The sequence below is a fragment of the Drosophila sechellia genome, chromosome 2L (genome assembly GCF_004382195.2).
Source record: "Drosophila sechellia strain sech25 chromosome 2L, ASM438219v1, whole genome shotgun sequence".
NCBI lineage: Eukaryota > Metazoa > Arthropoda > Insecta > Diptera > Drosophilidae > Drosophila > Drosophila sechellia.
The window spans coordinates 3728615-3745540 of record NC_045949.1 but is presented as its reverse complement, the minus strand read 5'-3'; the positions used below and the strand labels follow the sequence as shown (position 1 = coordinate 3745540).

Genomic DNA, 16926 nt, shown 5'->3' with positions numbered 1-16926 from the left:
CCGTTTCCATTACTATTGCTTTTTAGGAAATTTATGTATTTGTAAACAGCTCATATTATTAGATATGAATATTTTGACATCTAGATACTATGTTAGATATATCAGAATACGAATACTATTTAGCTTTTTCCATTTCTATAGAAATTGTCGCTCAGAGCTGGCAACACTCTCCAGCAACAACAGTTTTCTTTTTTTGCGCGTGCCTTGCATAAAGAGCTTACCCAATGAACATTCTTTAAGAAAAAACTATTAAGTTCACAATGCCAAATCCAAATTGAGACACGTCACTTTGAATCCAATATGATCGAAATTTAATAACTTTTAATTATATTGCTGTTGGTTGCTACTTAACAGGAGAAATGCAATTAAGAGAGTGCAATAAGTAAGGTGTAAATAAATTATAAATTATTTTAATAAGAGATGGCAGATAACTGTTATCAGGTAAAATTGTTTCTACAGTTCTGTGTTTTACATTTATCGAAGACTCGAACCGTTACTAATTGGTCCGTGTATTAGCTAAATTTTTACGGATCGAGGCAATAATACAAGTTTATAGAATCAGTGATTAAATTGCTTCCAAGTGTTTTTTTTTTTAAGAAAAACAACCCGATTTTAATGGTTTCTTTTTTAATTTAATTTTATTTTTCTGTGTATGTACAACAACTTAAAACTAATTCGTTTCGGCAATAGTAAATGGTAGACTTAAAGTTAATGGATGGAATGATTTAAGTTTACCACAAAAAAAAAAAACAACGGGCGGGCGTGTTCGTCTCTCTTGGTCTCTCTCAATCGTAATCTCGATTTTAAAAAGTATACTATAACTTTTAAGGGCAAACTAAAAGCTAAGAAGCTGTGGTGGTTGTTATCCTAAACGAAACTGACAAAAATAATTGCAAAAGAAAAGAAAAATCAAAGTGTTCTGTTTCATCCAAAACGCTAGGCTTACAAACAAATACTAATTCAAGTAGCAACTCTTACTCTATAAATAAAATACAAATTTGTCCTAGTATTTAGTCAGTTCCGTAAAGGGTTAATGTGTAAAGTGAGTGTTAAATTAGAGTATGGATTTGATGACGGCACTTCACATGGCCGTTTCCAGGGGCTGACTGTGACTTCGTCCGTTTGTTTGCAGTGGCTGCAGACCACCCGATCCTCCGTCTCCATCGAAATCTGTTTCGAGTAGAGCCTCCGACTTGGAGCGGTGGTACTGATTGGTCAGTGGTGACGGTGTCGTTGGGGACGACTCCTCGGATGCGGTTTGGTAAACCGTCTTGGGACGCCGTTGCGCCGGTCCACCCGAGGGCGCCACATTTGGTGCGGCCGGTGGCTGGGCCAGTGGCCTCGGTGTCCGGTAATGTGATACTGGAGCTTTGCTACTCCTGACGGCAGTATAATACGAGTCCGGACGTCGCATGTCCGCCGGTATTGCCTGCTGACTACTGGGTACCGCAGGCGCTGGGCGGTACAGTGAGGACTCTGTGGAGTAGTTAAATTGATCTAGCTTTTGATCAAAGGGCAGGGAGTCGCCGCTGCTTCGGTGGGGCATGAAACTGCTGTGCGAGCTTCTTTGGTACTCGGGCAGGTTCTGTTTGAGTTCGCTGAGAAAGGCCAAGCCGGGTTGGCCACGCCTTCCAGCCGGAGTGCCTCCCTCGGTTCGAAGTGGCAAGGTACTCGCATTTCCATAGTAATCGGAACCACCCTCATCTATCTCCTGATCTGTGTGATGTATGATGGGCGTGTCCTCTGCCACACTGGTACTAATGGAATTGGCTCGGGTGTTGCCACCGTAGGTGGAGTTATCCCGGAATCCTTCGTTCCGGTAGCTTAACTCAAAGGCGTCGGGCTCCAAGGCCGCAGCAGCAGCTGCAGCGGCTCTCGCCCTATGGCCACTCGCCTTGGAAATGGTGGCCACCTTGTGACTCTGATGATCCTGGGCAGGCTGTGCTGGTCTCAGGGCATTCTGATTCACATACTCATTGTAGTGGGGCTTCTGTTCGTAGCCCTCAAAGCTACCAGCTTCCGAGCTTAACACACTTTTGTCCATGGAATCTATGGAACCATTGGCCACCATCTGCTTGTAGTCCTGACCCTTGGACAATGTTCCATTGCTGGACATATTCTGATTAGCGAAGAACCAAAATGGTAAACATAAAATTGATAAAAAATAAGGAAAACAATCAAATAAAAATTAATTCAGAATAAAATCAAAAGCAAATCATACATAATTGGGTCTTCTGCGAAGGGATCCCTGTGGATCGATGCTGTTCAAGCTGCGCAGACTTTGGCGAATGCTGTTTCTTCTCTGGAGTCGTTGGGTGTGCCGATGTTTTGATTTAGCGAACCAACAGAAGGCCACCAGGATCAGCAATATAATGGCAAGGACAAAGGCTGAGATAATACTGATGGCAAAGATGTCCGCTCGCCAGGATAGGGGATCAATGATAACCTGAAAGAAGACAGTTACTAACCAATATTCTATTATTTCTTAAGTTTTTTTTACCCTGGGATCCGATTCGCAAATGAAACCGCGCTCCTTGCTGCAATCCTCGATTTCGATTTCCCCAAACACAAAGCTCGTGCAGCGATCTATGTGATTATAGTCCTGAATCCAAACCTTATCCGGATATTTCAGGTGTCGCATCTGGCTCTGCAAGTACTTCCATAGCGTAGTCTTATCGGTGCGTAGGAAGGGCATTGTGGAGTTCTCCGAGCGACAGAAGTCTCGAGCTTCGTGGAAAGTCATGGGAGCTCCCACGTAGATGAAGCAGGTGTCATGGACCAGTGCCCAACCTGGAGGACATTTACCGTCCAGTATTGTCTCATTGTTCATTTGGAAGGGCACGGCTAAGACCTCCAGTAGCATAGGATCATCTGTTGGAAATTACAGAAAGCTATAGAGTTGTATTTAATCTATGGATTTATGGTAAGTCCTTGCTCACCTGACTTATCTCTAATACGAGACTGAACGGAGATGCTATTATTATAGCTCCAATAATTGTGACGAGCGTCGATCTTGGAGCTCCAGGTTTCAAAGGTCCTAGATAAGGAAATTTAATATTAATGGCCACTTTACAAAATAGTTATATTTATCTTACCTGTTTTCATAGTCAAAACTCAAACTACAGGTAGGAAAATTGTAGAAAATGGAAAAAATTAAATTAGAAATTAGATTTCCATTGAAAGACTAGTAGAATAGGCACAGACAAATTGGAACAGTTTACAAATTATAATCATAAAGTTAAAAAAATGTAGAATATTTTCATTTAGTATTTTAAACGAAAATAAAAGTAATTACATGGAATTGTTGACTGTGAGCAGCTCATAGTCGTTTTCGTGGTTCTCGAAAATATTATCCACATATTGCTGGCCCGCTGTTCCGGCGACAATTGTTGCCCTGGTCATCCAGTTGGTGGCAAAATTCCTAAAAATGATATTTTAATAATGAGCACAGAGGTTAGTCCAAGATTGTGACCCACCTGTAGAAACCATTGTGAGCCGTTGTCTGATAGATCTGCAATCGAACCTTTTCGAAGCCAGAAACCTCCATGATTCTTCCTCCCACATTGCTGTGCACATAGTTATAGCTAAAGTTGGATACCACTTGGCACAATCTTATCACATCCTCATAGCCAGCCATATTCTGGGCAAAGTAGTTGCGATAAAGCTCCACTTCTTGATACGGCGAGGATTGTCTGCCTTCGACGTACAGAGCTGGCCGATTCCGATTCCTCATGAAGAGATTGTGATGAACAAAGCCTCGAAGTGAGGTGGCTGAACCACGGGAATCAGCTCTAATCCGGAGACCACCTTGATTTTCTGTTACCAGGTTGTTCTGAGCAAGAGATTACGAAATATTTAGTCTTTGAATGGGGGATAGTTATGTTTCTTATAGACCTTACCATAAAATACAACGAATTCATGTTCTGCACATCCAAATTCAGAGCTGAAGCGCAGGTGGAGAAATTGCCATACAATTGTCGGCAATTCTTTTCTATCCTATTGCCAATTAAGGTCAAGGTGGGCGTGACCTCACCGGCGGAAGAGTAGGTAACCGCCCCTTTGATCGCACCTGAGATATGAGTATCTGTGATATTGTGCAAGGCATCGCGATCTGTAGAGTAATTCACGATTAAAAAAAATATGTATTTGGGATCACTCAAGTAGCTTACATTGACCCAAAGTGGAAATGGGCACAGTGACGACCTCGGCGATAAAACCATGTGTTTCGGGAGCACCACTAGCCACCAACTGGAGACTCATCGTTGGACCCTTGGTCTTGAAGAACGATCTTTGATTATCCGTATCGGATTCGATTTTACCCAAATAGGTGGCAGTCACATTGTAGATATCACCGTCGTACAACTTGATAAAATCGGTTCTGCCATACAACTTGGAGTGATTGAACAAATTGGATTGTAGCAATCTGAAGCCGATTGGCTTAGCTCGAAAAGCGGAGGTGAAGATCTTCACACAGTTCACTGGATTGTTATCATATTTGTAGTAGATCAGCATGCGTTCTTCGATGGTCAGCACCTTTTGGGGATCGCAAATGTCCACCAGCGAGAAGAGCTTATATGGAAGATCCAACTTCTTCAAGGGCGTAAAACTAGATTCATCGCTATCGCGGCCCTCTCCACTCAGCGATACAATGCTGATTCCGGTTCCCAAAGTATTGTTAATGTTCAGGTGATTCAAATTCAGTTTACCACTGGGTGCAATCATGTTTATGCCATGATTAGCCGAGTTTTCTATGCTCACCGAGGTTATGGATGGGTTCTTGTGAATGGCTTGAATGGCAGCGGCTTTGTGATTATGCAGTATGCCTGCCTGTTCGATCCTGACGAACTCCAACTGACTGTCCCTCAATGGCAACCGCGCATGTGACCTAGTGTTGTGCAAACGATGTTCATATTGGATTTCCTCGAACTTGGAGTTGGCGAATCTTATGCCACCCCAATAAACTTCATCGTCAGCAATGCCATTGCAGCTGACAAAGACGAATACATCGTCCCAACGGCATTCGTGGCGATGTCCATAAAGTTGACCATTCAATCGCTCCGCACAATCCTCCATTCTCTCCTCGTCACCTCGACACTCCAATGGTTGCACCCATGACCAAATTCGCGTCAGTGAGTTCGTGTGGAACTCTATCCTGCGATCATGACCATAGTAAACATTCAGAGGATCATAGCCCAGTTCGCGACAAACAACTTGAGCATTCCGCTCCGTGAATCTGCTGTCACAAATAGGCACCCACTGAAGAGTGGTGTGATTGAAGTACTCCAAAAAGCCCTCATTCAATCCGAACAATCCGTCGGCATCTCCTGTGCAGTTGTTGGCACTGGTGCACAGTCTTATGGAATCGAATTCGGTGAGCGGAGCACTCATATCCTCCAGAGCCCGTTTCTTGGGTTGAACATCGATCAGAGATTCCCTGGTGGCATTTCTAAAGGGCCTCATTACGATAGGTGATTCCCTGTATCCAATAGCCACTAGTGTACCCAAAACCAATATTCCCACGTTCGGTTCGAATTCCATTGTGACGCCATGGTTTATAGTCAACGTTTTGCCGGGCATAACCGTGATATCAGAGGATATATAGTAGGGGGTACTCTGTTTCGTCAATAACAAGTCCTTATACACTCTACCACCTCTATAGGTGCTCAAATCTATCTCTTGATCTTGATTGAAGGGTACAACCACAGAAACACTGGCATCGTAGCTGTCTTCGATCAGGAATGGCTGATATATGACATCCGCATGGTCGTTCCAGTTGTCAAAGTCGAAAATCTTAGCCTCTATGAAAGCGGTATCCTTGGTGCCCCACCAGTTCTCGCTTGCCTCAAAGTAGTTATTCAATCTGGCCGATCTCACACCGGCCACCAAATTATAGTCCATTTCATTTTCGGCTATCAGATTGCGATATAGTCGCACATTCTGGACACCATCCAGTCGAATCACTGCGGTGGGTATTTTGTGTTGTTTCCGTATCCTTCTGGCCACTTTCATGTAATGATTCCTGTAGTTTGCCGTCATGGTAACAATGTTATTTCCTTTGAAGCTGTTAAATTCGATGCTGGCTGGTACTTGTCCAATGATTTCACTGAGGGAATCCGCCTTGAAAAGCAGCACAAACTTGGCGTTATTTGACTCAAAACGATTGTTGTCGAAACGAAGTCGCTTTTCCATTCCATCTAGAGATATCAGAGCTCCAGGGCAGATATTCTCTCTAAAGACATTGGAGGTTATATTGAAGACTGTATAGTGACCGGAAACGGAAATGCGGAAGTCGCGATTTCTTTGCCAGGTGCTGTTGCCGAAATAAATCGAATGGGTGAAGTTTTCGTTGTATTGCCACACGTATGGCAAAGACACCTGAAAATGAAAGGAAAAGAAAGCTTAGCTACATTGAAAAGAAAATACATCATTTTCAATATTACCTGAAAACCTCCATGAGTATTCTGCTCGAATGTAGTATCCTGTATGACGTAATGGAAGAGGTTGTTCGATGAACGCAGATCCTTCGACATTTGTCGTATTCCAAGTCCATTTTGAGTGATTAGCGAACCATTGACATGAAGGGTAACCTCTGATAAGTTACTCGATATCACATCCCAGAATGGTGACCTTATAAGTATAGCTTCTCGTTCATTGTAGCTGAGCTCAGAGTTGATGAGCTTAATTGATTCGTTGGCTTTCCTCAAATAATACTCCCCATTGTCGCCTATGTAGCGATTGTAGTAGATGCCCGTAATACCCCTCAAATTCTTTTGTATCTTCGTTGATCGAATGGTTAGAGTGGGCACAGCACCGCTGACAATGCGATTCCTTATGTTTTGCACTGGAGCTGTGACTGTGCTCAGCATCAAAACAGCTCCTCCCAAGGCTTGCAAGCCGCTTTCGTAGTAGATTATAATGCCATAACTGCTGCTGGTTACTGGGAATACGTTTAAGTCTCGCTTCACTTGCCACAGATCACTTCTTATATTCTCTGTCCTGGCATTCAGGATGTTTATGCTCTCTGTGGACAGATTGTGTATGGGATTCAAGAGCTGTATTCCGATGACATAGCCTGCCGGACATTGAACCACTATTTTGCGATTGATATTTTGTCCCAGTAGCTCTTCAGTTCTTATGTACTTGTGTTCGAAGGTTCCCAAGTCGATATTGCTTATTTCGTGGGGCAAGAGGTAAGGATCGTAATCTGTATCGAAGGAATTGAAATCTGTGGCCATGTTAAACCATCCCCCGATTTCCTTTTGATCCAATGCTGATATCACGGCATCATGAGAAACACCACTGCCCTTGTTGTCCTTGATAATGGATCCTGAGACCCTGAAGTCCAGTTGTTTTAGACTAATGCCACTTCCCTTATTGCCAGAGAACTCCGAGTTTTTGATGTTATTCACTGACTTGCCAGCATATATGTCGGCGTATATAATACCCAAACCGTCTTGCAGATTGTTCACGATTCTTACGTTTTCCAGGTTGTGACGCGCATGATCCATCTGAACAGCGGGCTTAAAGGCATTGGTGGTATAATCGAAAAGTCCGGCCTTTTCCACAGTTAGATACTGAAGATCCGCCCTTTCGGCCAACATACTAAAACGAACTCCAGCCCAGGCACCCTCATAGCACCTGAGACCCACATCGTTCTCATGGCTACAGGTGTTTTCGAACTCGTACTCAGCCCGGCATTTGGTCACGTCTCGATCCTGGAGTGTACACCTGACATTGGCCATCAAAATGTCCTCGGAAGTGCCAGCATTCGGTAACTGCGAGCGAAGTAGTCTCCAATCCTGGGGGTTCAGGGAGTAGCCCAATTGGTGGCAAACCAGAGCTGCATTCAGGACATTCCAGCCATAATCACATACTGTGCCCCATCGTCCTTTTAGGTAAACCTGAAGTCTTCCCTCATTGGCACCCGCTCCTCCGACCAAGCGAACTGGGACTCGGGGTACACCATCCGCTGGTATTACTTCCGTTTCCATATCTATGGCCTCGGTTTCGCTATCCAAATCGATGGTTTCCGTGTCATTTGCTTCGCCCATAATTGTTTCCCGCTTCAAAGTGAAGAGTATATCATCGGGTCTGCGTCCTCTGGCTTCCAGTTTTCCAGCCACCATCATTCCCACACTGGGTTCGAATTTGAGAGTGGTACCGGGTTGGAGTATGAGCTTACCACCAGGTCTGATATTGATGTCCTTGGTTACGGTATATGTACCAGCTGGAACCATATCCTGACCATCGACTTCGCCACCAATGACGTCGCTTCCCTCGTGGAAAAATCGGGGAACCACAGTGGAAACCGTAATCATGGCAGTGGAACCTGGATTGGAGCTGTGCAACAGGTATGGTAGATAGTTTATTTTTGCCAAATTATAGCGATCGTTCCGATGGAAGAGACGAGCGTATATCTTGTTCTCATCCGTGTGACCCAGCCAATTGCAAGTGGCGTTGATGATCTTACTTTGATCAGTGAGTTGTGAGCCAATTTCATACATGGAATCCAGATTGTGCAGGATGTTCCGGAATATGTCAACATTACTTGATCCCACGACAACGGGCGCTGCCACTCGGGATCGCGGATTTAGTCGGCCAGCACCATCACTGCCTTCAGAGCCTGCGATTAGTGGACCAAAAGCCTCCGTAATATTGTTTCCTCTCACAAAGTTCCTCGTGAAGAGTATATACTGTACTTCAGCTCTGCTGTAGGGCGATAGGCCCAGGGAAACCACATGGACTCCGCTGTTTCTCATGAAGTAGTTACTCTGTATGATCAGCTTGACCGGGAAATAATTAAACTCCGGATATATGTAGTCGTTGTTGATGAACAGACAACCATAGGAACCAAAGCGGAACATATTGTATTCGATGCGTCCCTGAAGATTCAAAGCTGGGCTCAGATATATGGAGTTCGCTTGGGAGTATTTAAACTGATTATGTCCTAGCTGAAGTTGCATGTTGGGTCGTCCATTGGCAGTGGCTTGGTAGCAGGATTCAATGAATATATCATTTTGTTGACTACCGTTGAAGCTGTTTCCCGTGATGTTCACCCAAATGGGACGACAGAAGTTGCCGTGGAAAACTCCAGTCTCCAGGTTACCGCCGATTTGCGAGTACTCCACCACGCTGGTTTGGTTAAAGGGTATGTACTCCATTCGATTTGCGTCCGATGTGTGATTCAGCCAAGTGGCTACGCCATATCCCTTGTTGGCAGTCAAGGCCGATCTGGAGATGTTTCGATTGCCACCGTAATAGGTGATGTTAACGCCAGCGCCATTGTTAAAGCTTATGTTGGAGCTGGTTATGTTCACGTCTCCAGCTCCACTCGTCACATGGACTCCTGCCACATGGCCGTTTCCGGAAACGGAGCTACTGTGCACATGCAGCTTGGATCTTATATTGTCGATGGCAACACCACGACCTCCATTATCCTCCACCGTGGATTGTGATACCTTAAGATCATAGGCCACCGAGTCGCCGGACGTCATCCGGAAGAAACCATTTAGCTCCTGCCTGGCATCCGCTCGTATCCTCACAAACATTTTCTCCCTCGTTGAGGTGACACTTTGGGGCCTCGTAAAATTCCTGGCCTTCCATTCGAACAGCAGACGATCGTTTGTCGAGGCTCCATCGTAAATTTCCACTGTGGCAGTTTCGTTTTGCATCAGGACAAAGTTTTCGAAATGGAGGGTGAGTAGATATCCTGGTCGTGTGAAGAAGTACTTGCCACACTCCTTGCTGGATCCTGAATAATATTTCTGCGTGAAGGACAGCGAAATGGGATACGTTTGCCCCGACGTTGTGGGCAGAGTGCAAAAGTCATATATGCTGGCACGATCCTTCCTTTCCGTACCCCTCAAATCGTGTCCCACATATTTGATACCATCTGCAGCGTTATCCACGATGGAGCATCCATCCAATTGCACTGCGCCTTGACTCGAGTTGACGAAGACTCCAATGCCATTGCATTTCCTCACGGTGACATTTTGTAGCTGGAATCCTGCCCAGGGACGTGTGCTATTGAATCCCGTGTAGGCCGAGTGACTGATCACCACGTGCTCCATTTGTGGCGGTAATCCCTGGACTTCCACCGCCGACTTGGCACTGAATCCTTTGCCACTTCCTGCCCTTATGATGTCCACATATTTCAGACGTGACTCCGATTGGGCCGCATAAACGATATTATCCCTGCCCAGAGCCTTTGTGGATGGCGCATTATCGAAGTATATGCCTCGCCAATGGCCCAATGTTTCGGAATGGACCGGCAGACATTGGATTCCCAGATCGTTGTGATAATCACACGCACCAGCTCCCATTTGTCGGGAGGTCCAAGCGCAATCCTGAAGACTTCCTTCGCCACCTTTGCACCTGGGCTGCTCGTACAGGAGACGGGGATAATATCCTGGCGTTCGCTCCACCCAATTCCAGAATCTGCCGCCTCTGTAGCCCAGCTGCTTACAAGCCACTCCATAATCCGCCAATGTCCAACTGTTCAAGAAAAATATAAAATAAATAAGAGAGTGATTCTCGGCATTTAGCTTTACTCACTTTCTGGAATTGGAGCAAACCGATCGCCATGCACCCTTGTGGAAAAGCTGCAGTCTGCCCTCCACTGGAGTGGGTCCATCCACTAGTCTAATGCCCTTCTCTTGGTCATCGGGCAGCTCCAGCTTGTAGTTGGCAGTGTTGCTCTGGGATCTCAACACAATTCTAGAGGTTGGTGTGCCCTAAAAGGTATAATCAAATATTCTAGTATTCGAATTCACAAAGCGGTTCATTAACATCCAAGGGAATATAGATTCCAAAAAGAAAATATTTCTTAATTACGATTTCTGCGTTTCTTATGGTTGAATTTCACTTCAACTTTGTTTTCCTCACGTAGCATGCAATTATATTTGTTTTCAATTATGATATCTTCTCGCCACTTGGCCTTCGTTTTCCAATGAAAATCGACATGAAAAATACATAGTATTTGTTATTTTCGAGGCAATTGGGGCATCAATTAACACCTATGCAACGGAGATCTCCAAACGAAGAGTCGCCCACTGCCGCAAAGCAGTTTTATTTAATTAACAGCAAGGCGGTGTGAACTCTTAACCCGGTGAGACCATGACTAACTTATGTTTTGCATATTCCAAAATAAGTGTGTAAAATTTCGAGAGCTTAGAACTGGCTTAAGAGTTTGACAAAGCTAATTTAATCATTTCCCTTTCGGTCTGTGGTATTGTCAATTATGCCACTCCGACATTCACTTAAATCTAATTAACCCTCGGTGACCCCCTGACCGCTGATTAAGTGACTACAAAAGCTAAGAACAGAGCGGAACATGTAAAGTGCGCGTCATAATTGAGAGGAAGTCAACTGAACTTGGCTGACCCAATTATGGGGTTAAAGATGGAGCAGGTCCTAACCTACCACATACTGTATTATGGCATCCATGTGGATGTGCATTCCATATGAAATGCGTTATCTCCCCTTCTCAACGATGTGTAAATCAAACAATTGTAATCTTATCTTTGCTATAAAGTCAACAATGAGGAAACTTCGGTACGAAGCTTTTGTGTGGAGCTTATCAGTTAGTAAGATTACTCATAGGGCACCCTTGACGGCTGATAGCAACAGGTGCCGCTTCATCATTCGCAAATATCCAACAGGTGTAGGCCGAAAAATGACTTCAGACCACGAAATTACTCTATATTAATCGAACTATTTGCCTTAATGGATTTCAAATAATTATTTTTTTTTAATTGTTTTAGTTGTCGCATTAAAAACTGGCTATAATTTGTGCTTATCATTATTGCAATGAGAGATTTAATTACGAATATTGTTTGCCGTTTCCCAAGCTCATCATAATAATATGATTTCATTAGGGCTATTATTAGTGCTATTTCCTAAGCTTATTTCATACCCTCTAATTGAGTTTCACCCTTAGTCAATCAGGCTCAACTTACTAAAAGGACATAGAGGGCATATTTGGTTATCTACATTTCATGTACAAATTGGTGCATTTAATAGGATTTCCTAAGTTAAGTTTCTAGGGTTTCTCCCCGTCAATCATGCTCAAGTTACTGCCAGCTTTTCCGAATGTGCCACAATGAATTTTCCCCATTAGGATTTTCCGGACTTACCACCGCCTGCAGGACGCCGTTGATTTTAAGTCCTTTGGTGGGGGCGAATTCGATTGTAACACCCGGTTCGATGGTCAAACGGGCTCCACGAAGGACCTCGATATCGTCGCGTGCCAAGTAAGGACTCTCGCTGCGCCGCAGGATTCGGTCGCTGAGGATTTCGCCGCCTTGCAGCTCGGTGTACGACGAAGATGACGTCATCGATGGGGTGGAACCTTGTGGCGCCACGGTGACGTCTGCGCCGGAATGTCGGGTTGCTGGCAAAAGTTGCGTGGCGCCATCGAGACTGGCGAACTCGATGTCATTATCCTGCAGCAGTTCCACCTCTTTGGAGTCCTCCGTTTGCCGACTTTCTTGGCTCCAAGCCAAGTGGGTCGAAAAAGCTAGCGTTACGACCATCCATAAACATATGCTGGCCCATTTTGGATCCCTGTGGCGTTTACTTTTTCGCTGGCTGTTGGTTTTATGACGTTGCAGCTTCATTTGTGCATTGCTTTTGTATCACTTTTCGTTGTCGTTAAATTTGGTTTATTTCTGCTTTCAATTAATTACTTCACTAACGGTTTTTATTACACATTCGCCATGGCAGTTTCGTGATTATTTAACAGCTGCTTGGAGATAAAGGTTTAATTAATTTAAATATTAATAATTTTATGTTTGGTTAAAAATTTTGAGGCTTTCGCGTTACATGTATTTTACAAAAGAATATGAACTAAAGAAGTTTTGTTTAAAGAGCACATTTTCTTATCACTTGAAAGAATTGGGATGTATTTTTTAATATTTTTAACGTCTTAAAAACACTTTTATTTCATTTTTTAGCTTTATTTTTTAGACAGTGTTGTAGTTTCACTTGTTGGCCTTATTTTGGAAAAAAGGGGTAAACCCTTTCAACAGTTTTAATTGTTTTCAATGCACTTTTCTGTTATTTATCATCTATTGTTGCTTTTTCAACACCCAAATCTCGAATATCTCGAGATTTCCCAATAGAAACATGAGAATTTTGGTTGGCTTCATTGTTAACAAAACTTTGTGATAAGCCAACAAGAGAACGGGCCCAAAAAACGAGTCAGAAAACAACAACAGAACTTCTACCACAACGCACACACATACACATACATATCAGTTTTTAGATTTTTCTGTTTTGACTTTTTCCAATTTTCCTATAAAAACACGTCCGTACGCAAAGAACCGTTAGCAACGACTGAAAAACCGAGCGGGTTTAGTACCATTGCATTACCCACAGACAGAGCGAGATAGAGTGATTCAAAGAACGGCTGCGGAAAAGAGAGCTGCCGATGAACAACAATAACAAAAGAAATGAGACAAGCAAACAACAATATGTTAAATATTGGGGAGTTGTTGTTGGAATTCCCCCACTTTAGTAAAATAACTGTAAATGTGGAGGCACTTCATTCATGCCACAAGAGAGAGCGAGAGAGAGAGAGAGAGCGAGAGAGGGAGTGAGAGCGACGCACGCACCGCAAGTTCGTGTTTTTCACCAAGTTTTCTTTTATTTTCCTTCGGTTACGTGTGCGTAGTAAGAAGAAAGAAGAAAGCATTTCCACTTTCGACTTGTAGACTTTACCAAAACTTTCCCCCACCCTCACTTTGCACTGCGAGAAATTATACTAACTGAGGATCATTAAAAACCTGACAACGTAACTTATTTTTATAAATAATATCATATGAAGTTGGTTCTCCTTAATTGTAATTATAAGCATTCAAAAAATGCTGTTCATAATAGAGTCTCAGAACCTAAAAAGCGTTTTCTTCTGTGCACCCCCAACATTCTTGATATCCAACATTTTAAATTTATCGAATATGCAAAGCAGCTTTATGGGGCGGGGTTTTTGTGGATAGGGGGGGAGGAAGCAGGGGCAACGGTGCGTGTGTGGATTGTATCTTGTATCTGGTATATGACGGTCGATGGATGTGACTCAACTGCAACGTTGAATGTTGTTTTTGTGGTTGCCGTGACTGCATTTGAAGTGCATTCAAAAGTTTATTGTCTGCCGCTTAATGGGTTTATTAACTTTAGTTCGGTTTGGTTTGCGCTTTGGCATTCTGCGCCTCATAAGTTAAGTGAACGCACTAAAAGTGGGCCTATCACTAAAATGGCATTAACCTCGATACACAGCAAAATTATTTCATTCTGTTACAGTTCAAGTTCTTGAAAAAGTTTCGCTCTAATTTATTGCATTAAATGATTAGATAAGAGTGAGAATAAGTTGACTGCAAAAAGATTATTCGCTAAAATAAGTTATGTTGAAAATAAGTAAAATATTGTTCAAAAGGCTAGTTTTTAATCTGAGTACATTCTAAATCTGTGAAATTCAATACCCCAGCCGTGTTCTAGTTTTATTTAGCTTTCTCTGAATGGTTTTGTGCCGTGAAAGGGATTTCCCGCTGTGCAGCTGTTTTTCGGCCAATTTTACAGCAATTTAATTTAGTTTCCGTTCTACCGAAGAGTTCAACAACCCTATGAACTAATGTTGTTAGAATAATGCCAATTGCCTAAACAATTTTATGCTCATTTGAGGTCTCGTTAGTGACCAATTTGTTATGATGTACCCAAACATGTAGAATTTGTTAGTCACTTGCCGGCTTCAATGATCGTTGCATGACTAAGACTACCCACACACGTAAACTGTTACTTATACGAGTATCTCTCACGATGATGCTATACGCTAATAAGCTTGACTAGGAAGCTTGCATTCCCATAACCATTGATACTAAAAAATACACACGTATTTTGAAAAAAAAAATATCCTGTTTCCTTCAGTCTTAAAAACCTGTTGCTTTGTTATTAATTGTTATCTATGGGATTTTATAATGCACCGGGAATGTCTGTAGTCTTTGTTTGGACTTTCCTTATCTACACCAAATGATTGATAATGCCCCACTTCCTCTTACGTATGCGAAAATGTTCTTTTAATTTGCCTTTTTTCACGTTTTTATAGCCAACCTGTTGTAACCAGAATGGCAACGCGTCATCGGCTTCTATATTCAATTGCCAGTCGAATGACTAATGCGGAACGGAAGTAACAGAGGAACTCCGAGAGGAACTAGTGTGTAGGGGACAACCTGTCTACGGTGAGGGGATAAAAGGGAGCAAAGCGGCATTAAACAAGTGCAACCAACGTTGCGGCTCGCTGAACGCATCAACTTAAAAGTTGCAGTTGCAGTTTATTGGCCACAAACCAACGCGAAAAAAAAAGGAAAAATAAAACTAAAAACTGCCGTAGATGGGGCAATTAGTTGTTGCCAAGAAAGCGTGCAGAAATGGTAAGAAACAGAGCAACAGCTAACAGAATTTTCGAATCAATCTTTATACTCCGCTGATTTTCTTTCCAGTCAGAACTCTATATAGAGAAATCTAAAAAATCTTATTGGACACCTTAAAAGTGGTAAAATATTCTTAGATCCTCTAAAGTATTTCAACAAATCTTGTATCACAAATCTTTTTTTGGAAGAATTTTAACTTCGTTTTCCATTGAATTAAATGTCATTGAATTTGCACATAGACCACCTATTTTTAGGATTCTTTTGCTCCAGAATCCTATTACTTTTAAGCCGTCATTTAATGCGCGTCTTGTATGTTTTCTTTGTGTACTCCACTCGGCGTTTCACAGTATTGGTGTGTTTGGTAATACTTTTTTTGGTAGTGCCACCAACACAACCTCACTTTTTGGCCAAAAGCTTTGGCTTTTCACTTGGGGTTTTCTTGAAAACTATCAATTTAGACACTATTTTATCACAGATATGCGGTTTTATATCTTGAGCTATTATATGCGGCGTTTGAATTACGACTTTTTAGCTTTTCGGAAGCGACGCTTATTGCATTTAAGGCGCGGTCAGCCAGCGATCACTCACACTCTGAAGAACCGACTGTACGTATACGTGACAGCCAAGAGAAGAAACAACAAAGCACCGTTGAGATCAATAAGTTACTGCGGCCAAGCGTTGTTTTTCCCCGATCAAGCGCACACGTCCAACAGCGAACACCTTCTGAACCGAACTGAGTGCCGCCGCAAAGCTGAAAAACTGAATAAACTGAACGATGAGCGACACAGAGCGCACTGAGTTCACAAGAGAGGAGCCGTCATTCAAAGTGGCCAGGTAAACCCATCTGGCCCCAAAGACTCGAAGCTTTCGGCTTTTGGAGCGGGTGAGTAGCGCAACTGTCTCTGAAACATCTCAGTTGCCTTGGCCGAAATGCTAAATGTGGCCCATGCAGTGGCCAAAGCTTCGGGTTCGAGCTGCACACTATTTCGTGCAGAAAGTCACACGCAAATGGGTATAAATAACTGGCTTAAAGCTATAATTATTTGCAAAACTAAGTTTAAATTATTAAGAAACAATATTTAAGCGTATTTCATATGCATTTATGTGTATATAAGCTTTGAGATTCAAGCCCAAAAGTTCTATCCTCTTTTTACTTTATTGTTAGAATCTTCCAGTTTCTTTCTAGTTCCCAATACTACACTTTCTTCGAAGATTTCAAGGACTTCTGGAGAAACTATGATTTTTTAAATTTTATTTTAAATACGAATTTCTATTGAGCGTTGTAAGACTTAAAATATTAAAGTATTTCAAGTCCCACGAATCCTAATAAATATAAAAGTAAGGAGTGAAAGGATAAAAAGGAAACAGCGTGGCCTCACTGGCGCCACGTGCTATTTTTATGTACTAACTTTTCGAGGCGCCGTCATTATCACGTCGAGATCGTGAACTACAAAATCTCGAAAGACTGTCACAGTGGCGCTAGATGATATCGCGCCGAAAGTTGGTA

At 42.8% G+C, this 16926-nt stretch overlaps 1 protein-coding gene across 1 annotated transcript; it reads right to left on the bottom strand.

The window, feature by feature from the left end:
- Positions 1–619: 619 nt before the first annotated feature.
- On the bottom strand, positions 620–16152 carry LOC6613289 (protein bark beetle). Its single transcript, XM_002037730.2, has 13 exons — positions 16008–16152; positions 12135–12742; positions 10555–10733; positions 6441–10494; positions 4170–6375; positions 3900–4111; positions 3477–3832; positions 3296–3421; positions 3096–3119; positions 2940–3037; positions 2501–2871; positions 2222–2446; positions 620–2119 (listed from the first exon to the last, which is right to left on the bottom strand). The coding sequence occupies exons 2-13, from the start codon at positions 12615–12617 to the stop codon at positions 1082–1084; spliced, it is 9372 nt and encodes a 3123-aa protein (XP_002037766.2). The 5' UTR covers positions 12618–12742; positions 16008–16152; the 3' UTR covers positions 620–1081.
- Between the last annotated feature and the right edge of the window lie 774 nt (positions 16153–16926).